Source organism: Coturnix japonica, chromosome 1 (assembly GCF_054131305.1).
Source record: "Coturnix japonica strain WE chromosome 1, WE-NBRP24, whole genome shotgun sequence".
NCBI lineage: Eukaryota > Metazoa > Chordata > Aves > Galliformes > Phasianidae > Coturnix > Coturnix japonica.
The window spans coordinates 57,480,450-57,505,320 of NC_140663.1; the positions used below are offsets into that span (position 1 = coordinate 57,480,450).

General features: G+C 42.7%; 2 protein-coding genes across 6 annotated transcripts in view; one reads left to right on the forward strand and one right to left on the reverse strand.

Annotated features, from left to right (window-relative positions):
* Positions 1-24,871, reverse strand: part of TMEM178B (transmembrane protein 178B) — a 229,771-nt gene that overhangs the window by 100,218 nt on the left and 104,682 nt on the right. The window lies entirely within an intron of this gene.
* Positions 175-3,038, forward strand: LOC146762436 (uncharacterized). The gene is made up of 2 exons (XM_085521516.1): positions 175-897; positions 1,246-3,038. The coding sequence occupies exons 1-2, from the start codon at positions 175-177 to the stop codon at positions 1,615-1,617; spliced, it is 1,095 nt and encodes a 364-aa protein (XP_085377642.1). The 3' UTR covers positions 1,618-3,038.

Sequence of the window (24,871 nt, forward strand, 5' to 3'; positions counted from 1 at the left end):
GCATGGAGCATGGGGTGGCCCCTTAGGGCCGGGAAGGTGTCATACTGAGGGACCTGGGCATTTCTTCTCTCTGTCCATGGGATGGAGAATGATCGCGGCCTCTTTCCCTCTTGCAGTGCTCTACATTTACCGCTGAGGCTCTGGTGAAGAACAGTGGGCCACAGCATAAGGACCATGGCAGCGGAGCAGCAATGGGTATGTCCCATCTGCAATGATGTGCGCAAGGACATTGCCTACGCGGTGCCGTGCCATCATGGGTTCTGCCTCGGCTGCATCCTGCGCTGGGGCAAGCAGAACAAGAGCTGCCCGCTCTGCAGAAGGGACATGGAAGTGGTCAAGGTCGCTGAGTGGGATGACGACGACCTGAACTTCGTCATCTGGCCTCCAGCACCACCAGTACCTGCCTGCTTCCAGGAGGGCATTGCTCGGACCTTCGGCTTCAGCCCTTCATCTCCTCTGATGTCTCCTCTGCCATCCTCAGATGAGGAAGAGGATGAGGAGGCAGATGAAGAAGAAGGTGTGGAGGCTGATGAGGAGGAGGACGAGGAGGAGCCTACAGCAGGCGGTCTCCCTGCTGAGACCTGGGCACAGTTGTTCCAGCTGCACCCAGAGATCCTGGCCCCTGTGCTGCCCTGGCTGCGCCAAAGGCTGAGCACCGTGTTGGGCATGTACTGGTGGCCAACACTGGCTGCAGAGAGCTTCATCCAGAACGGCCTGTGTGACATCAGGCTGGACACTGAGCGGCTGGCAGACCTGATATGGCCTGTGCTGAGGGATGAAGCTGAGCCGTTCATCCAGGAGCTGGTCGACACCATCGTGTGCCAATGCAGCCAGGAGGCCCACAGACTGCTGGGTCTGCAGGGCACCCACGTGTCTGGGGGGCAGGAGGAAGAACCTGCAGCCTGGGGGCAGGAGGACAGCCGTGTGGCCGCCCCTGGCCCGGAAGCCTCCGCACAGCTGACCCTCCCATCAAGGCCCGAATTCTATGGCAGCACCACAACATCTGCCGGAGAGGAGCAGCCCAGCACAGCAGGGGCTGACATTCCTCCGATAAACGAGGAGATGGAGCCAGCGGCGGCAGCAGCTCCCTCTGCCCAGGGCAGCAGCCCCTCCGCTCCCGGCCACTCTCCTGAGAGGACCCGGCGGCCCCCGAAGAGAAGAGCCGACGACGACGAGGACCCACAGCCGCCCTGCAAGAGGCCGCCCCGTCTGCAGGGCGACCACGTGTCTGGGGGGCACGGGGAGGGTCCTGCATCCCGGGGGCAGGAGGACAGCCGTGTGGCCGCCCCTGGCTTCGCAGCCTCCCCACAGGTGACCTTCCCATCGAGGCCCGGACTCTATGGCAGCCCCTCGACGTCCATCAGAGAGGAGCAGCCCGGCACGGCAGGGGCCGACATTCGTGCGGGTCCCAGTCACGGCCCCGCCGCACACACGGCGAGGGAAGCGGAGCGGCCCCACGAGGAGATGGAGCCGGCGGCGGCAGCAGCTCCCTCTGCCCAGGGCAGCAGCCCCTCCGCTCCCGGCCACTCGCCTGGGACGGCCCGGCGGGTCCCAAAGAGAAGAGCCGAGGACGACGAGGACCCACAGCCGCCCTGCAAGAGGCCGCCCCCTCGGTAGCTTACCCCTTAGCTTTGGGTGCTTAAGCTAACGATGACAATTCTATTATGCATTGCCATAATATAAATGCTATGCAATAATATCTTGCATATAATACATCGCTATACATTGTTATAATATATACAAGCTATTATATCAATACATTGCAAATAAATGTCTCTAAAAATATGAAAATCTTTGGTCTGATATTTTCAATATCAGTAGTGTCCAGAGAGACTGTTATTGATACCTTCCCCACCACCTCCAAAATGAAGGATCAGTGGGAGCCTTCCTAGAATGCTCCATCACAATCCAAGCAACACAAGGAAACAAGCAAAGCTGAACTGAAAAATAGGAGATAAAAGCAGAAATGATGCTGCAGTAAAGATGGAATTTCTCTCAGAAGAAGAACCAGCATGGTGAATCCCTTGTAGTGCTATGAACACATCTGTCTAGAGAGGCTATCCAAAGTATTTATTTCACAGTTAGGAGTGCAAGCCAGTAGCCTGTCTTCACAGGACAATCTTTTTTTAACCAAAATATGCCCCATTCTATTAGAAGGTCAGAGCAAAGATGTGAGGGGGAAGCAAGGAATGGCAGAAACAGAGCAAGAGAAAACACTGAAGATGCAAGAACAGGACACAGGAACTGTTTCCTTTCTATTTCAAGGAAAGGACAAAATGTGTGGAGGAAAGTATTTGTTTTTTCGGTGTTCTTTGCTGTTGTTGTTTTTTATGGTTTTAAATCTTATCAATTTCCTGATTCAAAGCCATTGAGAATCAAGAATCAAAACATGCTCATTGGTGTAGGCTGCCTGCTAAGCTACAGAGTGTCACAACAAACTGAATTCCCAATGAACAAGTTAAATAGAAACTAATGGAGGCAGCAGCAGTTTCATTGCTGCAACAGCTCTTTCCAGCAAAAAGCAGATCAGAAGACACGATAGGCTGATGTAATAGATTAACAAAGGCCAGTGATTGAATTAGTATGTCAGACAGCAATCTCACTCCTCGAACAGTCTTTATTGCAGAGAAGGACCTCTTGTGAAGAACATGAAGAACAGCATTCCAAAGCAGTGGTTAAGTCAAGGAGGGGAAAATACGGCTGTGATTCACTAGAATTTAACTCAGGAGGAACCATCCCAGGAAGAAGGGGATTCAGGAAACTGCAGTGACATGGATTAATGCTTAACTGCTCTTTGGATTTTTATTGGCCTGCAAGTGATTTCCTTCTCCATTACTAGAGACTCAGCAGCACCTTTTGAAGGCCTTATAATGTGGACTCCCACTGGAGAAAAGGGAAACTTAATTCTATCTGAAACTCTTCCTCCTTCTTTCTAATTCTCCTCATTAAAACAAGAACAGATGTCAATAACAAATGCATCTCCATCTCTTAAAAATACTAATTTCCTGCTTGGGCCCCAAGCTTGGGAGCTAACAAATGTTCTCAACAGCTACTGGACATTGAAGCTCAGGGGAAGGCTCTGAGGAGGATTAGGCACCAAATGTCACCAGTCCTGATTGTCTGCCCACAGCCAACGGCTGCGGAGAGATTACTGAGAGAAGACGGATTGGGATTCGCAGAAGTAGGGAAGAAAAGACAGTCTAAGGAATTCAAAAACAGATCTCAAACACAATAAGGATGTCTTCCCCCAAACTAAATATGTATTTTGATAGGACTGGAGCTAATACCATCAGAAATGGTGGAGGAGTCATGCAGGGGTGAGATAAACAGGGAAATGTATGAACACTTCTGTTTCTGACCTTCTGTACTTCACCTTACTATACATCAATTTTCTTCTCTAGGTCTTTTAGAACCAAGGCCCATAGGGTGAGTAAAATGTTGTATATTTCTATAGCATGTACACTGTGCTACCAATCTGCCCTCTGAGAAATCTACTTGGAAATGCAAAGGTGGGGGTTTAAAATGGGAGAACTGGGATTTTGGAGACTATTAGTCTGACATTGTGGGTGAGAAGTTGTTCAGTGCCCACTGCATGTGGGTCTGGCATGGGACATACCACAGCTTCAGGAAGGCTGGAATTGAGACTTAAAATCCTTTCCTATGGGATGTTGCAGATCAATAAAATGACTGTAAAGGAGAGCCCTGTCACGTGCTGAATATACCAAGTCAAGGACCCACCTGAGTTGTTCTTTGATAAAAGGGTAAAAACAGAAGAACTTAACTGTATAGATGTTAAAGTAGAAAAATAGGCTTAGAATTAATGATGACTTTGCCCCTTTGTCTGATGATTTTGCAGCTCTTTGTTCCTCCTAATCCTGACAACAAAAGACAGAACTGGTATAGGTGTACAATATACACATACATACCAAGTGCAAGGTACTGTATCTGGGTTGGGGCAGTCTCAAGCACAGGTACATGTTGGGTGTAGAAAGGCTTGAGAGCAGCTTGAGGAGAAGGATTTGGGAGTGTTGATTGATGAAAGATTCAGTATGAGCCATCAGTGTACACCTGCAGCTCATAAGGCCAACTGTATCCTGGGTTGCATCAAGAGAAGTGTGACCAGCAGGTCAAGGGAGGTGATTCTGCCCCTCTGCTCTGCTCTTGTGAGACCCCACATGGAGTACTGCACCCAGTTCTGGAGCCCCCAACACAAGAAGGACATGGAGTGGTTGGAGCAGGTCCAGAGGAAGGCCATGAAGTTGATCAGAGGGCTGGAGCACCTCCTTCACAAGGAAAGACTGAGAGAGCTGGGCTCTTCAGCCCAGAGAAGAGAAGGCTATGAGGAGACCTGATAGTGGCCTTCCAGAACCTGAAGGGGGCCCACAGAAAAGCTGGAAAGGGACTTTTTATAAGGGTATGTAGTGACAGGACAAGGGGAAATGGTTTTAAACTGGAAGAGGGCAGATTTAGACTATATAAGATAGACAGCAGATATCAGGAAGAAATTCTTTACTGTGAGGGTGGTGAGACACTGGCACAGGGTGCCCAGAAAAGCTGTGAATGCCCTCTCCCTGGAGGTATTCAAGGCCAGGCTGGATGGGGCTGTGAGCAACCTGGTCTAGAGGGAGGTGTCCCTGCTTACAGCAGGGAGGTTAGAACTGAATGACCTCAGAGGTCTCTTTCAACCCAAACCATTCTATGATTCTATGGTGCATACGGTTTAAAAATAAGAAAATCAAGAATTTCTCTAAAATATTTGGAAATCCAGGATTAAGTTGAAGAAGAGGCCATTCCACCATCCTCACCCCCCAAACATGCCCAATGGGAAGAGGTGGGTACCAGACTTCAGTCAGTACCATATCCATGCACTCATATCTGATGGCTGGGAGAGACATTAGAAATTCATCTCTCAGCACCTCCCCACACCCAGTGGAGATGAAAGCGATAGTTGAAATTAAAACCATGATATTTCCTTTTAGTTTCTAAGGGGGTGGGAATTTTTAGGGGGTGGTAAGAGCCATTTCACACCGCAGTGTTTTTATTTATTTATTTATTTATTTATTTATTTATTTATTAGCCAACTGTGAGACAAGAAAAAGAAGAAAAAGAAAAAAAGAAAAAGAAAAAAAAAAGTCTTATTTGTTTTGCTGGGTTGTAAAAGGTGTGGAAATAACCATTCCACAAGATAAGTAAAGATCTGCTTCCTCCTTCCCATCAAAGCTGCTACACCCACAGCTGACAAAGTGCAGAAACCAGTGGGAATTGGGTTATGGGTGTGTGGAGGGCAGGAATGCCCTCTTTTTAATTCAGAAGTCATCATCTCTGGTAGCCGTTTGCCTCCCTGTCTCTGCTGTTTCCATGGCAACAGCAGCCAGCAGAAGCATCCTTCTCGTGCTGGCTCCAGCTCAGACAAATCCAAGCAGGGGTCAAAAGCAGCCCCTGCACTCAGGAAAGCAAGAAAATGGGCTGTCTGCCTCCCTCTTCCTTTCCACTGCCATCCTCTTTTCTGATATATTTTCTTTTTCTTTGGTATTCTGGGGAGGAGGCTCACCTATCACACTTGTTTCTCTTCAGAGAGCAGCTCAGAGGAATTTTTTTTCAGGTCTCTCTCCAGTCAGTGCCTTCGGCCATTCTGTAGCAAGCCAGGATGCCTCTGATATACACTGCAAGAGAAATGCAGGGCAGGACACCAGGCTCCTGCCTGGCTGCTGGGACACATGGGTGACGTTGTGGGAGAGCAGCCCAAGCAGCACACACCCTATGAATAAAAGCACCTCCAATTCATTAATAGGTTTTGTTATCTTATTTAAGTATTTCATATGAAAACCGAGGAAGCTTGACATTGTCTACACCGACATCAGAAATTTGCTGTTCTCTATTCTCACTTTGCCTTTCTTCCATTGAAAGCATGTCTGACTTCGGTCAAGGAGCAGAAGCACCACCAGATGACTTGCTCAGGGGAACGGGTTAGTTGTGCAGCAGATCACAGCAACCTTGAATAAGCAAATAGTCCCAAACCGCCAGGACAACACTCACACGGAATGCATATATATATGTACACACACAGAGCCATAGTCTATCATCAAGAATCAAGATTCAAGAATCATCTTGAAAACAGAACTGAACCATATTGACAGAATATTTTATCTGGAGGTAAGAACTCATTTCTTGGGCTGAGTTCTCTGGGTTTGAGAATAAGCCATTAGAGACATAAGGAATGTTACACAGCTCAGTGTTTTCTGACCACCTCTGTCACCACGGGGTACTCGAGGATATATAAATAGAAGGAAACAGCATTAGTCCCACACCCAAAGCACATCGCCCTGCACAGTTCAGCATCTTACACTATCTGAAAGAGCACTGGGAGAGATCATAGAATCATAGAATCACAATGTTGGAAAGGACCTACATGGGGTGGTTAAATTGTACCCTTGCTCCTCCACCTCTTTCCCTTGCCATCTCATTTCTTGCCTTTCTGGGCAAGGATTCCCCCCAGCAGCTTCTTCCCATTCTCGCATCACCTCCAGATGTGTTCCAGAGGGGATACTGCTCCCTCTACCCAAATGAGAGGAAATCTGTCAGAAATGTGAAACTGTTCTTCAAGCAGCTGTGGGTCCTACCCACTCTTGCTATGTTTCTACTCATCCTACCCGCTCCAAACCTTGTTTTCACATGTCAAAACCACTCCTACTCCACTTCCACAGGTCCCACAGAGCCTTCCTTAGCTTCCACCTGCCTCCCCCTTGTTTCCTCTCCATTTCCACTCCCTCATCCCACTTCTGTGCGTCATCCTACTTCTGGCGCGGGGAAGGGTTGACAACCCTAATTCTGAGCCACCGCAGATTCTCCCCATACTCCTCTCTTCTTTCTTTTCCAGCCTTGCACATATCTATTTATATTGATAATATACTTCAGTCTCCCCTAAAGTACTGTCTTGATGGCCTGTTTCTCTAACAAGCATGCATAACTACTGATTTTGATTACTGGTGTGGTCCCTGTTTCACAAGCAACTGCCATAGCAGAGACCGTGAAAACATGTTAGAAAAGCTTGAAAACAGTTGATATTCCTCAGCCCAGAGGTCACTGCATGAAGATGCAAGGGTACCTTCTCAGCATTTAAGAACAACCTTAAAAATGGCAAAATCTTTGACGTTTGGTCAGCAAAACTTTCACCAATGAATATCCTCAATCCACAGTGGAAACACATCAATTGATCTTGGAAGGTGTTATTGTAAGAGGAACTTGGGATGTCTTGAGAAGTTGTACTGAAAGACACACACAGTGTCACCTTCCACTTTTCTGTGCCCAGAAAGGTATGGAAATGCCAGAAGTCATCCTGCTGTTGAAGGGAGATGTGAGCTGACTGGAATAAGGTTGACCCAGGAGATGAATTTAGAACTGGAAGCCAAAATTAATATGCTTGTTCTTCTGATTTCCAAAGTGAAAAGCAAGGTAGAGAATGAAGAAGGAGGGAGGCTGGAAGAGAAGTGGAGTATATAATTGCCTAATTAACAGGATTTTCTCCACTGGTTATAATCACTTTCAAATTACAGAGAGTTTAACTGCCTCACAACCAAAATTTTTCTTGTGCTTTTTTGCATTAGGGACGTGCCAACGGTGTCAATAAGAGCACTGCAAGGTTAGGTCTCCAGTGACAGAGCTCTCACTAGTGACCCGGGGCCGAACCCTCGCAGCTGGCCTAACCTGACATGGCTCTAGCAAAGTCACTAGATTCAATAAGGCCTCAAGACTTTCCTGCCTGCTGTGCGGTACAAAAGGGAGTGCAGAAATGCAAACCTCACCTGGGTTGTTTGGCAGCACTCAAAAGCATTCTTTCAAACCTCAGCATGTTCATGCATGCTTCTTTGTAACCTACTATTTGGGCTTCCAAATTTTGTACTGATTGCATATTTGGCCACCACCTATTTATGCACATGAAAACATGCTCCAAATTTTCTTGCATTAATATTCAAGCCTAGGCTGGTATCACTTATCTTCTCAAACATAAGCAGCTTGTAGTGAAAAATCTCTTCAAAATAGTGCCTTTATGAAACTTTAGTTTTGGAAACATTAGAAAAGGGGCAGCGCAGAAGGCTGCGTGCTCACCCCAATTTGTTGTTCTATTATGAAACCTGCAGAAAGATCCAATGATATCTCTTTTCCAGATGAAGAGAGGCACTGGGCACTTTAAATTAAAATCTTCATGGGTGAAATGGACTTTCATCACTTAGACGTGAAATGGTCTTCCTCTGCAAAATGAAGAGCCACCTTTAAATAACAAACTGATGGCTCCCCACAGAGAACATAATGCCATGCACTGTACTACATCGGATCTTTCTCTTCCTTTGGGAAGCTATCACAGATATTATTAACTTCCCCAGCAGAAAATAAAAAATGACCTTAGGAAAATGTATTCATATGTCTTTATATTTTACAATATAAATGCACGTCTACATATAATAATACTTTTACAACCCCACCATAGATGTCATCTTGTCCCATCTAAGCACCTATCTTTGAAAAATCCAAGAATAAATGAAGATGCACTTGTGTGCAATGTTTCTTCTAAGCAAGTATTAACTTACCTGCTAAATTTTCACCTGTAACTCAGACATCCACATGCACAGGCTTGTACATACACATTCATAACTGACATTCACTCACATTTCAATAACATATACCTTACCCTCACAAGAAGCAAGTATGAAGGTCAGTGCTCCACATGCATATACAGTAACACATCTGCACTCATGTCTAACCCTTGCATACACATCAGTTGTGCACTGTTAAAATCATACAGCTGCAAGGTGAATTATCATCACTATGCTGTGTGCACCATGGCCACATGAAGGCATAGGTAGCATTAAACTCTTGCAATGCCATGCAAGGATTATGTGCCTTGCTAAAACAGACATATGCAAATAATTCTCAGGGATAAAATAAAGATACTGCATGTAAGAAGTCTCCTCACTTTATCTAACCTCTTCTCAGCTAATGTTGCATCATTTCTTTCAGACTGCTTTCTACCTATGCGGTAGATGACTTATAGACTCATCTGCCCATACATGCAAATGGAAAGCACAACTGAGGAGCACTGGGATCCCACAATCACCAAAACCTAAGTGGATCTAACATCCCTGACAGAAGGCAATAACAGAGGTGTACCAACTATGTCTCACAGATAGCATTTCCCCCCCACAATAAACAGCAGTGATGAACGTCTGACCCCAGCCTCCCTGGGGAGCTGGAATGATGTCTCTAGCTGCCTGTTTATTGCCTGCAGTCCTTGACAGCATTGGCAATGCCATCCATATTACTGACATTTTTCACCGCCCTCCCCTCACTGCCATCCTTGCTTGCTATGGCTGGGTAGTTGTGCTAATGTTGCCATTTACAAGAACAGCTGAGACAGTAGTGCTGACTGCGCATTTCTACCATGCCATTATCGATTCAACAGGCATACAAAAAACTAAGGGGTGCTCACAATTTTTCTGTGCGCTTGCAAAAAGGAAGGAAAGCCACAGAGCATGGAGCAGCCTCCCCCTGCTCCAGCACACTGCATTTCCTGAGCTTGCACCATACCCCACCTTACCCTGGATGCTGAACACGTCTGCCAGCCCCATCAGCAGCTTGGCTCCACGCCATAAATCAATAAGTTCTCTTTAGAATTCCACCTTCCAAAAATATTTACTGTACATAATTTAATATAATACTCTTCTGGATAAAGAGCTGACATGTTTAATTACCTGGCTCAAGTGCTTTCCTTCTGCAGAATTCTGTATGCCCAGCCTGGAACACAGACAAGCATACAGCATATTTTTAATCTGTTGGGTTATTTGGGTGGGAGAAATTCGGCTCAGAAACTCCCCAGTCCTCCCAGTCCTAAGGTGAGTTTGTGCCTAACCTAAGGAGGAAGCAGTTTCCTACTTGACCAGGCTCTGTCCTTGCTTTCTCAACACCCAGAGGGCTTTTGGGAAAGGAAGGGGTGCTGATAATGTACTCATCAGATGGTTATTGTCATTGATTTGAAGGTAGGATCATTCATTCCAGAGACACTTCTTGACCAAGCGTCTCTAGAAGAGTTGTATCACTCACTGCTACTTTATAGGTATAAGAATCCAAGGCTCCTGCTTATATGGTAGCCTAATTAAAAAAAGGCAATCCACCACTTATTCCTCACATTTTTTAGACTATAGTTGTACTTGAAAACAATTTTTGACATGTAAACTCTAATTTACCCTGTGTTTTTATCTTTTCATGTCAGTACTTTATCTTTCCATCTCTGCCATTTGTTAGATGTGGCATCAGCACCTATGCTTGGGATCCATTCTAGAGACTGCCAGCACTAACTGGGCTTTGGTTAGTCTTTCTGCAGTCTCCTAATAAACACACACCAGAGCTGGAGAGTTTTCATTTGCAGGATTGAGTTTTTGATCACTTATTCCATGCTGTCTTCTCCAAGTTGAATGATCTCAGTGAAGAGTGTGCTAGCAAGCAGGTACACACTGCTGAATGTAGGTAGGTAAGGTGGTGGTGGCATATGAAAGTGAGGACATCCCTAGCAGTCTTAGAAAGTACAGTTCACACATCTTTGTGCAGATAGTTTCAGTTCTCAAGCTCATTTCCAACCTCTGAGGAACGCTTTGACTTCTGGATTTCCAAAAGCTCCAAAACCTAGGAAAACTCACCAATGTACACAAATTAAAATCAATTCACATTCAGATTTCTAAGGATGAAAATGTTCCATCCTGCACATGCTGCTGAGAAGTTCTGAGTAATTCCTGCCTACTGCTTCCCAGGATGATCAGAGGCAGTGGCAGCTCTGTACCAAAAGCCTGACCCAAAGCTAACTGAAGCTCAGTCTGGATATGTTCACAAAAGTAGTTCTTTGCTCCTCATGTGATAAATGACAGAACTGCTTTCTTTAAGAAATATGCACATCCCTGTTCCATCACATTTGCCTCATATTTTCACAAGGATGTCTCAGAGCAAATAACATCACTACCCTAGTTTTCATTTTCATCAAGTGAAATTCGTGACATTTTATAATACATATTTATAATAATAGAATATTTCTCTAAGGCTTATTGCTATACAGAGTAAAATTTTCTCTGTATTTGCCAAGAACAAGCAATCCAGGGGTACAAGCCTTTGAAGTGAAATGCTGAATGTAGATATTATCAAAGTGCTTCTTTTGTATGTTAATGATGCTTATTCAGCAATTCAGAATGGCAAAAAATGCTGGATTTTTTTGTCATTTTGAAAATGCAGTCAATTTATTCCTTCATTTAACCTGATACACATCCTCTATTTGATACAGAACTCAAATTCCATCTCGTTCTCATAACAACCCCCTTACCTAATCCTCAGTGAGTTCTGATGTCACTTGGTGGAAGCTTTGTGATCACTCCCAAATGCAACTGAAAACCTAATTCTGAAGAGGCAGGTGTATACTTTAAGCAGAAAGGTATAAATTCAAACCCAAAATGCTTTAAAACTGTAGGGTTTTTGTCAGATATTCAGACCTAACAAGCTTACTCCCTCCATCAGCAAATCAAGTAGGTCCTCACTAATGTTTGAGTCTTTGGTTTGGTTGCTTTGGGAATTTTCATGAACAGGAAGGTCTTGGTTGGTTAGGTTAGTCCCCAAACACAGTCTTTACCAAAATGATAGCAGAAGTCTCCCAACATCCCTTGTCTCTGAAGAAGCCAAAGTGTCTCACATAGTACTGTGGCTGATCTCATGTACAGTTCTACAGTGATGGGCACAATACTGTCATGTGTGACATTCCACGGGGATAACAACATACATACTGCAGCACAGAAAGCTGTGAACAGGAGTCACCATGATGTAGATCTTGAAATGTAAGAAATGTGGAAGAATTCAGAAACCCCTTTTCTTAAAAGCCTGAACCCTTTTGAATTACTTCTTTCTGAAATAAATATGAAAACTTACGTTACATGCTCTACCCAGTCATGCACCATGAAATTTTCTACATATAGTAACAGATCACTGTCAGTGCATCTCAGTTTTCAACTGTAGACTTTTCTGCTATTCTTGTCCCCAGACTCATGCAGAGGCTGCCTATCAAGCCAAATTTTCTGCTAGCAACAAACATGTAAAAATAGCCCTGAACCAAATATCCTGACCAGTTCCACTAGACTGAGAGAATACAGAATGAGAATAAATGTTTGGATTTTGTAGCTAAAGGTTAAAAAAAGAACACTGATCTAAACACTGCAAGTTTTGTAATCTAGATTTGAATCTGTTACGAGATCCTCTCCAGTGTACAAGTCCACACAAAAGAAGGGATTTGATTTTGCATAGCACCTAACAACAGTCACTGAGAGCAAAGAATGGTTTTCTGCTATCTTCAGAGGATCGGTCAGTATATTGGATTGTAAAACTGATGGAGATGTCTTCACTCGTGTGCCTCTGTCCATGGTACCTCTCAAAGAGAAGGGAACTCTGCTCCTCTGTTTCACACTAAGCAACAGCCCCCTGCATTTCACACAGGCTAACACTCACTCTCCCTGCAGAAGCTTATCAGAGTCTTGGGCATTGTTTATTTGGCTATAAACCAGCAAGCAACTTCTGTCTCCATGGTGAGCGATTCTTTGTCATCTTCTCCTCAAAGCCTCCTAATTAGACATCCTGTAATTTGCAGCTTTTCTGTAATGTGTTTGCAGTGGTGTGTGTGTGTGAGCACAGAGAATAAAAATTGGAATGTGGCAGTGAATCAGGAGTCTCTAAATAACTGCAATAAACAAACAAACCACTTTTTTTTAAAAGAGACACTGACTGGATCTTCCTTTCAGTCAAGCACCTGGCCATTTCATTGCTTTATCTTTAAATTCTCAAAGCTGATCTGCTGTAACAAAGGAAAAATAAATCAGTTTCCACCTATTCTCAGCATTATGGAGTGGAAGGTCTGGTTTTCCTTATCTGTCCCTCAGTCTGGAGGAAGTAAGAATGGGTGCAGAGAATGGACCCATACTCAAAGCCATGAATAAGGTATCTACTACTGTCTCCTGACCTCCTCAATAATATGTTCCAAAAATATGCTTAAATATATATATATATGCATATATATAAGATAGACACAAACATCCTATCTCTCTAACTTATTTAACATTACAAGTGAGACTGCAAGAAAAACTGAAATTCCATTAGTGTCTCACTCATTCCTTGGCTGGAGTTGTAAAGTCCCGCTTCTGATAACACAATCAACTCTGCCGCAATATACAGTGCTTTCACAAAGAGGGGCTTACAATTTCAATTTGGAAATAATTAGATGGAACAGATGCAAATGTCAAGAGGATCTGTGTCTTCAAATTCTTCCAATAATGCATCTGATAACCACAAAATGTTTTATGAGCTTCAGGCCTTATCCACGGCTAATGGCTCCCAGTTAATAGAACCAGTCAAAGGGCAAAGAAAGGAGAGGGGGATGTTCATAAATATTTATGAAGCAAAACAAGCAACAGTGATATCCCCTTTTAACAGGCTTCGTTACTTCTTCCACAATATCCTGATAAAGAACTGTATTAAAACCCAGGCATCTGAGTGCTTCTCAGCTGATACTTACAGTCAGACTCAGAAAAGAATGTATACATGCATATATATACCCAGAAATGGAATCAAGAAGATTCTGGCACACTCTATGCCTTTAAACAATGTTGTTGCTTGAAGACAGGACCAAATTAACAGACAGCCCTCTTCTGTGCCTAATTCTTCTGCCTAATTCCGCAAGCTGCTGAGTGTCTCCTAAAAACACTTGAGCATTCTCAGAGCCATGAATGGAAGATAAGAATGCTCAGTCACTCTGGAGAGATGTTCAGCAGATTACAAGATTGCTCCCTTCCTCCTTAGAGCACAAACAGCATGGGAAGGTTACTAACACAACCTCTGTCCATGCATTTGGTCAGCATGGCTATCTTCTATCTTCTAACAGGACAGGGCCCTGGGCAACCTGATCTAGTAAAGGTGTATGTTTGGTGGCCCTGCCAGGCAGGGGGGTTGGAACTACATGATCCTTGAGGTCCCTTCCAACCCGGGTAATTCTGTGATTCTGTGATTCTGTGATCGGTCATTCCTCATCGTCCTTGGCTGTTCCTTAACAGTTCTGGTGAAAGAACTGATGGGAATGGACTTTAAAGCCTATAGGCATGTTAACACCTAGGAAGACCAACCATTATCAGATCTGCCTATCAATAGCAATCACATACAGCTCTCAGCAGATTGGATTTGCCTGTATCTCAATCCATTCAACCCAAGAAGCAGACCATCATAAGGAAGCACATTGATAGTGAGATTTTCTAAACTTGATACAGCTCCTGAATGTCACAGGTTAGAGGAGGATCCCTTTACCCAAATAGTGTGCTGAGGAGCCATCAGCATGCAGAAAAGCAAAAGGTGATGGGTATAGAAGTGAGCAGGTCCACTGTGTGATGGAGTTTTTGCCTAGCACTGTCAGGGTTCACAACAGACTGCTGACAGAAGCTGGTGACTCATCAAATCAGACATGAAGCTCTGTCAGTTCCTTCTAAGGCCTGCAAGTTTCACACTGCATCTTTTGTAGGTATGCCACAGACTATCAGACAAGCATATGTATAGAAAACATACCCTGTGTGCCCCTACAGACAAACATGTTCCTAAATTCTGACTGTGGCACACAGAGGTTTGAGATGATTGTAACTGTAATGCAGACCTTGTTTTTCATGCTTGCTATACATGCATGCTCAACTGAAAAATAACTCAGCAAAAAGGGATGATTGTTTTTTTACTCATAGGATAGTATTCATGAGCAGCAAGAAAAAAGATCTAATTGATACAGAGAACATTCTTTTGGATGAACATTCTCCTGTCTTCCAGCCAGCCCTCCTCTGCCTCCCAAAGCAGTCTTTCCACAGCCTTCACCCTGAAGCCCTTCAAGGAGGAGAGTAGAACAAGCTTTACCCAGACACATCCTTGCAGACTGTAAGGACCAAACATGGAACAATCAACAGTACCAAGAACCTTTGTATCTTGAGCTTGCAAAACATGTCTGTTAGTTGAGTCTGATACCAGCCCTCTAACCACGTGGGTAAGAGTCTGGAGGATCTTGCTCTAAAACCCTTGACAGCAAGATGATTGTAGCAACCATATAAAATGCCAACAGACTGACCTAGCACTATCAGTTACTCCCATCAACTTTGTGCTATGAGAAGAATTCAGAAAGACAGAGAACTGCAGCATCGTGTCTCTGCATCTTCAGTACCTTGGTTACCATGTTGGAATCCAGGTGGGAATCATCAGTTATGTACATTTCTCCAGACATCACTGCCCTGGCAACCTATCTGCCCATTCACACCTGATCTTTGCAAATCTTCCATTCTTGATTGCTCCCAAACTATCACTGCCAGTAGTTTTTCACAAACATACCCTAATATATCTTTTAATGGCTTCATGATCACTAGTCTTTACCTGCATATGTAAAACATATTATTTCTGTATATTTTTAGAAAAAAAATTTAAAAAATCAGGCAGTAAACAGATATTTTCAAATTGAACAAGGATCTTTAAGCTTCATTTTAGCCTCTTGCCATTAAATCATCAGTATCTCAGTGAGATGTATACCATCAAAACTCTTATAGGATCATGGAGATCGTAGGATCGAAATTATCCATGCAGTTGAGAAATAGTCATTCTTTCTTCAAATCTCCCTTCAATACACTGTACTTGCTAAATGAACTTATGTTTTAGTTTGAAATAATGAATTTCATTTTCCTCTTACGTCAACATAATCGGCATGAGACTCTAGTGATTTCCATGAAGCTATTTTTAGTTTATTGCCATAGAAGAGAAAAGACAACTGGGTTTTCATCCCGCACTTATTTCCATATACAAGGGATATTTCACACATTCATCACTCCTGAAAGCTGGTACAACTCTGCTCGTTTTAGTCCAGTGTGCAACTTTTTTGCCAAAACAAGAGGAATAAGCAAAAACCTGTTCTTCAGTATAAATTGGGAGAGATTTGGCTTTGCCGGTACACATCTGTTACACTACACTCAACACTGCAGTACTGCAAAATATATGTAAGACATTAACAAATTCTGCAGTATATACACATGGTCTAAATTAGACTTCATCCATAAAGCTTTGCTCCCAATGGCTAGAAATATTTGGGGTCAGGCAAAGGTTAAAGTTATTAGTCACTTCTAAGCTCTCAAACTGGACAATTAATTCCAGTCTGCTCCCAGTGATGCTCAGTTGCAAGCAGCAGTGGCTTCTCAAGTACGTGTGCAATTGCGTGTATTGATCTCAAAAATGCCCAGAGCCCTTTTAATGCATTTAATACAAACGTAACATTTTGCTGAGTAAATACAAATGGATGTTTTATACATTTTCAATATGAAAAAAAACAAAAGATTTTTTTTTATTATTATCTGTGATGACTAAACTTTTGGGTTTTATTTACTGGAACTTATTAGGAAACAAAGTATTTATTTCCCAAACTAATAGAATGCTGACAGTCAAGCTTGTTCTATAGTTTCATTCCTGAAGGACTTGTACAATGCACAAGTCTAACAGAATTCTTTCCGCTGGTTTCTATTTTAATTAAAAAAAGAAACATAACAGTGGAGGCCTTTTAAATATAAACTAACAATCTGCTCTGGCGATTGCATCTCTGTGATGCTGCATAAAATCTAAAATTGAAACTGAGCAGAAAATGACTATATAGGCAAAAATGAAAGTCACTAGCACCTCATTAGCTGAGGAAATTGCAGAGTGGTCAAACAATATGTATACTGACAAATGAAAACTATCTTTTTTTAATCTTGAGTTTTAATCTTCTAAGGTTATTTTAAGTAACAGAGCAAGTACCTTTGTTTTATCATTGTTTTTAAATACAGAGAGAAATTATCTGCCAGACCAGCTCTGTACTACACTAGCAGCTACATGACTTTTACCCTGATTAGACCCATTTAACTTTTCTGTTTGTAGGAAAATTCTGTCCCCGTTTTGATAGCTTCCAGCTCCCTTTTAGCATGAAAACGAATGGTCTTTTATGGAATTCAATCCAGGGTATGGTTCAAGAAACAAACTATTTGGAGATCAAGCAATTGACTATGACAAACCTAAGGTCAAAATTTGCTACTGAAGCTTGCTAGATGATTTATCAAAAGCATTTCCCAAATAGATGTCTGAATTTCCTATGACATCTTGTTTTTATCAGAGATTGTTCCTATTAGCTTCTCTTGGAAGCCTGTGATACTAGGCAAAAGTGCAGAAGCATTCTACTACTTAACTTTGTACTCATAAATCCTTTTCCAAACCTAGGCTGCCATCTTTCAGCTGCAGAAGCTGGAAAGTGCCACTGCAAGTAGCAGCCATGCCCTGTGAAGAGAGTCACAGCACTTGGAAGGGCCTCTTGGACTAGTACAGAAGAGAGTGGCAATTCTAAGTCACTGTCTGTGACATTTCCTTCTGGCTGGAAGGGAATGGAGAGCATATTGGAGGCCTCTCCCAACAGGAGTGATAGATGTCTGCCTTAGCAACTGAGTTAACTCAAATAAACCCCTGGGTAGTTGGGTACTATAGAAATCATGCTTCACACTAGCGACCTTTTAAAACAGCAGACTACACCTTCCAAGAAAGCCTGCAGGGGACCTGGCAAAAACCTGTTTCTTTCAGCTGTATTATAAGTTAGTCTAATAAAAAAGATTCCCTCCCTACAAATATCACCTTACTTATAGACAATCATGACCACAGAAATCCTACTGCTGCCTATTGGAACCGCTATGAAACTTCTCAGGAGCCTTCTTCTCCGATAAAAGATAGGTAGTCCCTATGGATCTTTTCCACCTCTGCAATCCCTTTGGGTCCATTTCCCCCTCCCTACCCAAGAAGCTGGTATTAGTGATAAAACCACGCAGTGTGAAATGCAGATGACTCCTAGTCATTTTATCTTCCTTCTAAGTAAAATAAATAGTATTGTTCCAACCTTCTCCAACAAAAGCCTGGAGAAAAAACAGGAAACACATCAAACACCCTTCTTCTTTCAAGTCTTCTATCAACATTTTAGACACATGCATTCTCCCAGTTCACTTCCACAACAGGCAGCAGCCCCCTTACTGCTCCCCAGCCACTCCTCCCCTTCACTGCTCTCTCTCTTCTGGCAAGCTTGAGTAGCTGGGTAATGCACAAGACTGGGAACAGATCTAGATTTAAAAATATGCATTTAATATATGTTAGTACCACTGAATTCCAAAACGAGGCCAGGACAAGCACAGTCTATACCCTTTTGCCACTGTAACTATAATAACTAGTTTTGCTTAGATATCAAGCCACGTAACTAGAAGTTTTGATGCATGTAATATGAATCTGCTGACTTATATAACCTGTGTCAAGTCATTGGACATCTCAGAGACTCCTTGCTATGTCTGAGGCCAGTTCCATGTCTCCTCTGCTCCAGTTTTAAGGCCACTGGCAGCAGCTACTCAAGGGACCTGCTGTAATGCCAAGATAGCTGCACTGCAACTACACAATTACACCACTTGCAGAAGGAGCCTCATGGAATGCAAGGTTTACATGCTACAGGCATCATTCATGTATTCACTAAACGTGCAGGTCTACCGACATCCAGAGCTGAACACAAAACACAACTCTGTAACTGCTCTGCACTCCACAAAATCGCAATTCATGCCTTACCTGCTGCAATATACTCAGTCCATAGAATGGGAAAAAATGACTATTACTGTTATTTAATTTTTGATATCTTAGCAGGAGTTCACAAACTTTATTCATGAGGTCACGTAAATATTCATGTGGTAGATTGATCAATCAACAGATCTGTAGCTTAACTGATCAAGTGTCACCTTTAATTCTGTCAGGGGTGCCTCTCAAGACAGAAGAAAGACACATCTCATGAATGTCTCACAAATAATAAAAATAATACAACAACAAGCAGATGCATCAGTTATTATTCTGGATTACGTAAGTTCTAACAATCACAGGCTCCTTGCAAACCTCTACTTGTTTTCTGCATCTCCATTTCCAGCAGCACATTCTGTTACCACAGGAAAGAGTTAAAGTAGCAGTGTTCTCTTCTAGGAAATATGTATAAAGAACAGACGGAGTGGTAATGGCAGTGAAGGAATCCTGTCCAATAAAGCTTTCCCACTCCTGCCAAAACAGCTATAGGTTGTGTTTTTCAGGAACTCATTTAATCTCAATAAAGTTAGTGCAGAATTGGCCAGGTTCTCAAGTCAGTGTAACAAAGCTCCCTTAACTTCTGGGTAGTCAAAGCACCACAAGGCACACCCGAAGTGCCAGACATTCCCCATTACTAACCTCACACCCCACTACGTGCTGCAAGAAAGGTCTTAGCGCTGCTTCAAGACCTACCCAACTACAGCACATTTATGTTCCCTGTTGTTCTGTGCCTCCTTGAAACTGCTGTGCAGATTTGTTAAACAGTTGCTGTAGTAATGAACCTTTCATTTACTTGGGGAAAAAATACACTTTTTTTCATTTATCTCACAACACGTACAAGCACATAGAGTACATAAAACCAGTTTGCAAAGTGTCGCGTGACCTAGCAGGATGAAAGGTTGTCTATGAGTACAATAAATCATTTTTTATCTGCCTTGGCTCTTTTTATAAATAGCACATCTTGGCTTTGTATGTCTTAAATGCTTTGGACCGTTTCTTTTGTTTAGGGGAAGAACAGTGATAGGGATTTGTTGATTCAGAGGGAGAGAGAGTGGTAGTAATATTTTTGTATTGTTGTTGAAAATACAGTCCCAACAGGGGCAGAATTCCCAATGTTTTATATAAAAGCCATCTACAACTGTTTCTTAGCTACGTAAGACCTTGCTTAAAGCTTAATACTCACAAGAAATTTCATGTAAATTAGCCACCTGAGGGTACCAGCACGGACCCATGATTGTAACAAAAAAATACTGGCATTGCCTTAAAAAAGGCTAATTAACTGCTTCCTTTCTGCCAGTTGCACACCAGATCCACGCTGCTGCTCAGTATCTCCTGGGCTGCTGCAGATATGCTGGCAAACATTCTCTTTCCACGGAGCTCAGCACAACATTGCTGAGAGTGGCTGCACAGATGCAGAGGGGAACAGCTATACGAGGGATGAGCGTTCAGCAAGCAAAGGGATAGAGAGCTCAAAGCACGTCCCCTTCATACAGAGCAAAGCTCTCCTCATGCATGCAACCGTTCTGGAAAATCAGACTTTGCTTCACACGTTTTTCTTTCTCAGTACAAAGAGCCATTGAAATGCTGTAGTCCTATGCAGTATGTTTGGGGCTGATAAGAATAACAACGTGCAAGGAATTTAGTCCTTCATTTCACACACGGGAAAACAGACTTTGTAGAATATTCTCATTGAAAGACAACCCCAAACAGGACGCAAACCCACAGTTTCCAAAGGATAAAGTCAGACTATGCACCCAGAGAGTTGCACACTGATTAAAGAATCTTAAGGTGTTAAGTAAAAACCTGCACACTTTCATGAGTGCAACTGAAACAAACTGTGAATTATCAAAGTAATTCTCATGCAGCACAGGATTCGATTGCCTTATTCCTTGTACAGTGATTTGCACCCACACATTGCTTATCAAGCAGGTGTAAAATGCTGCCATTGGAGGAATAGGGAATGTTCATTTAAGACTATTTGATACACACATTGCCCTGAATTTAAGAGGTAAGAAAGTGCCATACCAGGTATGACTCAAATGTGTCACTGTGGGCATTAAGCCCTTTCTGTTTGCAAATGTCCTAACATTAATGCTTGTTCTTACAACATACCGGAGATAAGTCCCTAATAAAACCCTATTTGAAGTCCCTTAGACAGACATTTTGTGTGTCAGAGAGCACTAGGAGCAAAAAGACTGATTTATAAGCAGCCAGCACCATTACAACGCTAGCTCATTTTACACTCCTTACATTCTCGAAACTTATCTTAGAGATAACACTTTCCCCTTTGGCTAGAAATGAAAACTTTTTTTAAAAATCTCCTTTTTAATTCCACTAGGTCAGAAAGTAGTGGTACAAGAAAGATGAATGCTGTGGCAAACACACTTTGAAAATGTTAAGGGTTAACAAAAACACTGGCTAGGAATAGAAGACAAGGTTAAGGGCAATGACCTTCTTTCTGCTCCTGAAAATGTAGGACTGAGGTTAGCTGCTCCACTAACCCCACTCACTGTTATTCTTTGACTCCTTGCAGCCCAAAGAAGACCTGGAAGCAAAAATACGGCTTCAAATCTCACAGCCTGTTTGAGGTATGCATTCTTTGAGAACCTCTTCCTTTCATCTGACACAAAGCCGCCGATGCATGAAGGCAGCTCTTCCTGCAGAAAGGAGAGATGAGCACACACATGTACACACACACAGGGCTTGGGGTGCTCAGAGCACCTTGGCAGCCATCAGAAACAATGAGGCTATGTTTTCGTGCTGTTACATCTCTCCACATTAACCACTGCATACCCAGCTGGACTGCATTGAAGAAAAGATCCAGTCCTTATTCCATTAGCCATCAATGACTAAAATTCAGACAAAACAAGGCAGAAAAACAATGCCGTAAGGCATGCCGATATTGTCCTACAATGCTGCAGCCCATTGTAAAACACAGAAAGCAGCAAGCCTCTCGCATCCCATCTCCTTTAGGCCTCCGGACTCATTCAGACCGGCATGGCAGCTCCCTCACTGAACAAGTAGATTGTTTTCCCATTTTATTAACAGCAGCAACAGCAGAGATGCTTCCTCTGGCATGGAGCTCTGCTTGACATTGGAGACTCACTTTCAAACTGCAAAACAATTTCTGTGTCAAAGGTTTGCTTGCCACTTTTCTTCTTAGATCGCTGTCTTTAAATGAAATTATAAGGCCAGCAGGACTAGACGGAAAAAGAACCATTAAACCTTGATAATTTTCTGCTAGAAGAAACACTTTAAGCTAAAACGACAGTCAGATCAGGAAAAAACATCCACTTTGATAAGCCAGTAATTAAACAGCAAGCAAGCTGGTGAGGCAATGTGATCAGTCAACCATGCCGACCAAGATGTTACTGTCAAGGGGAGAGCAAGGCTTAAAGGTAAACTTTGCTCATCCGTCTACTCAATAGAAAGACAGAAGATGCCATGGATACCCTACTACAGAGGTCATTTGCAGAAAAATGGGAAGGATTCTGGCCTTACAAGAGAAGCAAAACACAGGGAACATGCCAAAGGAATGAGAAATCTGAAGCAGATAAATGCTTTAAGTAGTTGAATGATTTTGTCGCATGCTTCGTAAAATGTGAGCTAAAGGGTAACTGATTTGGAGTCCCTCACACAGTGGACTATTCCAGCTGTCCTGGGGTAATAACTCACCAGCTGCAGTAACCACAAAGCTGAAAATTTGGGAAAAGAAGGCTTATGTGTGGTACATTCTGTGGGGAAATAATCGGCTTAGGAAACTTGCATGTCCAGCTCATTTGTGCCCAAACGATACCCAGCACACAAATCACCCATCAGTATACACACTAAGGCTTGCCCATTCTTGGGAGGTCTGAGTGCAAGCCAGGTGTGTGGCAAATGCAACCTGTCTCACACACCAAGTCTGGTATGTAGTTACCCAGGCATCTCAGTAATCACCTATAAAATAAATTAAGATGCTATTCTATAATTCCATGCATGTAACAAAGACCACCACAACTGGCCTATGGTCTGCTTAACACAGGACACTGAGAATGCAGAACATGTCTTCCAAAAAGCTCAAATGACAGGAAAAAAAACAACACTGAAGTCACTAACATTATTGAGCAATGACCACTGATGTCACTGGAAATTTGTAATACCATCACTGGACACCAGACTAGAATATTGTAGACTGATGCAAATCATTCAAAATAAATAACTTATTTAGGAGACTAATATTGGCTTTGTTTTCAATATACTCACAGAATAACTTGGGTTAAATAGAACTTAAAGCCCATCCAGTCACAACTCCCTGCCATGAGCAGGGCTGCCACCCAGCAGCTCAGGCTGCCCAGGGCCACATCCAGCCTGGCCTTGAGTGCCTCCAGGGATGGGGCACCCACAGTTCCATTCCCAGGCCTCACCGTCCTCTGAGTAAATAATTTCCTCCTAACACATAACCTAAATCTCCCCTCTTTTATTTAAAACCATTCTCTCCTTGCCCTATCGCTACCAGACTGTGTCAAAATTTGGTCTCCATCTGGTTTACAAGTTCTCTTTAAATATCTAAAGGAAGTATTTTTGTTGTTGTTTTTTTGGTTTGATTTATTGTGAACAAACCAAGTCCTAAAAATATGTGTCCTATTCAACACTGATGAGCAAAGGTTAAGTGCCAACAAATCCAACAAATGAAGTGTGCTTTTCAAATGCTTTTCTTGGGCACTTGTTATTTTTCTGTGATTGATCATTTGATTCTCCATGGAGCTGCCTCAGTTCTCTGAACAAGATGAAGACAGTTGTTCAGATGAAATAGGAAGGTTTTAAAGACAGCGTTTAGAGAGAATGAGAAACCTGTCATTCCAGAAGTCTGCCTAATGACCATTTATACTGTCTTTCAGCAAAAAACAATGTCTGTCAACAGGTACTGAAATCATACCAAGCATGAAACATGGAAGAGGAATAAATACAAACCAAAGTAAAAATTGCCAACATATTTCTGAATACTTCTAATACAGTTCAAATACTTATGCTCATTAATCAGTGGTCATTCAATTTTCAGACCAATTCAAAACAAGAACAAAATATTTTGAAGAGTATCTGTGAAAAGCACCATAATCATATGCAGCTGGTATTTATGGAAAGAGTAGAGTCTTTGAATATTAACATGACATGTTTTGAGTCCTATATCATTTGAGGTTGTACCAAGTTACTGCAATTGTCAGTACAAGCAGTTGCTGGAACAGCAGGGCATTAAGCAACATCCACCCAGGTACAGTGTCTTCCAACCAAGGTTCAAGGCTGTAGACAGAATCACAGAATCATAGAATATCCTGAGTTGGAAAGGACCCATAAGGATCATCGAGTCCTACTCCTGAGAATGATGAACCAGAGATAGTGTCTGAAAAGATTATCGACAGAAGTAGTGGTAAGCAGGAAAATAAACATAAAGCCGAGCTGATGTTTAATAACTGAGTTCTCAGTTATTAGCACAGGAATGAACAATGTTCATTTCCTCCTCCTGTACAATTTGCCATCTCTGGCTACGTCACTGGATCTTTAAGCCCTAAACCCACTGCTGACAAATGCTTCAAGAGAAGTTAATAGTGAACGTGACCAACCAAATAATAAACTATGGCATGGAATGGGGGTAACAGGATATCCATACTGACTCCTGTACACGGCCAAATTAAAGGTCCCACACTGATCAATTTTGTCTTGTGTCTTCTGACATGCTTAGGTCAAATTCACATACTGAGAAAGATCTCAGTGGAGAATGAGGATGGATCTATACACCTTCTGTTCGCATTGTCAGCATCGCTGCTTCTTTGCCTTTAATTCACACGCACACCATCACCTTATGTTCTGGTACAATATTTCATCAGGGATGGAATAATAGTGCTTCTGACTAAGCACTAGAGCTAGCCAGCACTAATCTCTATTGCCTTTGGAACGTATATTTTCTCACAGTCTCATGAGCTCCTCCTTAAGATGCCATCAAAAAGTCGAGTGTTTTTTCAGAGCTCTTCCAAAAGCTATCATAGTCCAGGACTTCATTCTGACTTACACTAAACATAGCACAAAGCATGTGGAAGAGTCTGCTGGAGGATCACAAGAAAGAAAAGTACCACTGAAGGAACACAGATTAAAAACAAGAGAAAAGCTAAACTAAACTAAACAACAGCAACAGAAA

Coding starts and splice junctions, on each gene's coding strand:
- LOC146762436 (XM_085521516.1), top strand. CDS start 175: ATGGCAGCGGAGCAGCAATGGGTATGTCCCATCTGCAATGATGTGCGC. Junction 898..1,245: donor GGGGGCAGGAGGAAGAACCT/GCAGCCTGGGGG, acceptor GGGCACGGGGAG/GGTCCTGCATCCCGGGGGCA.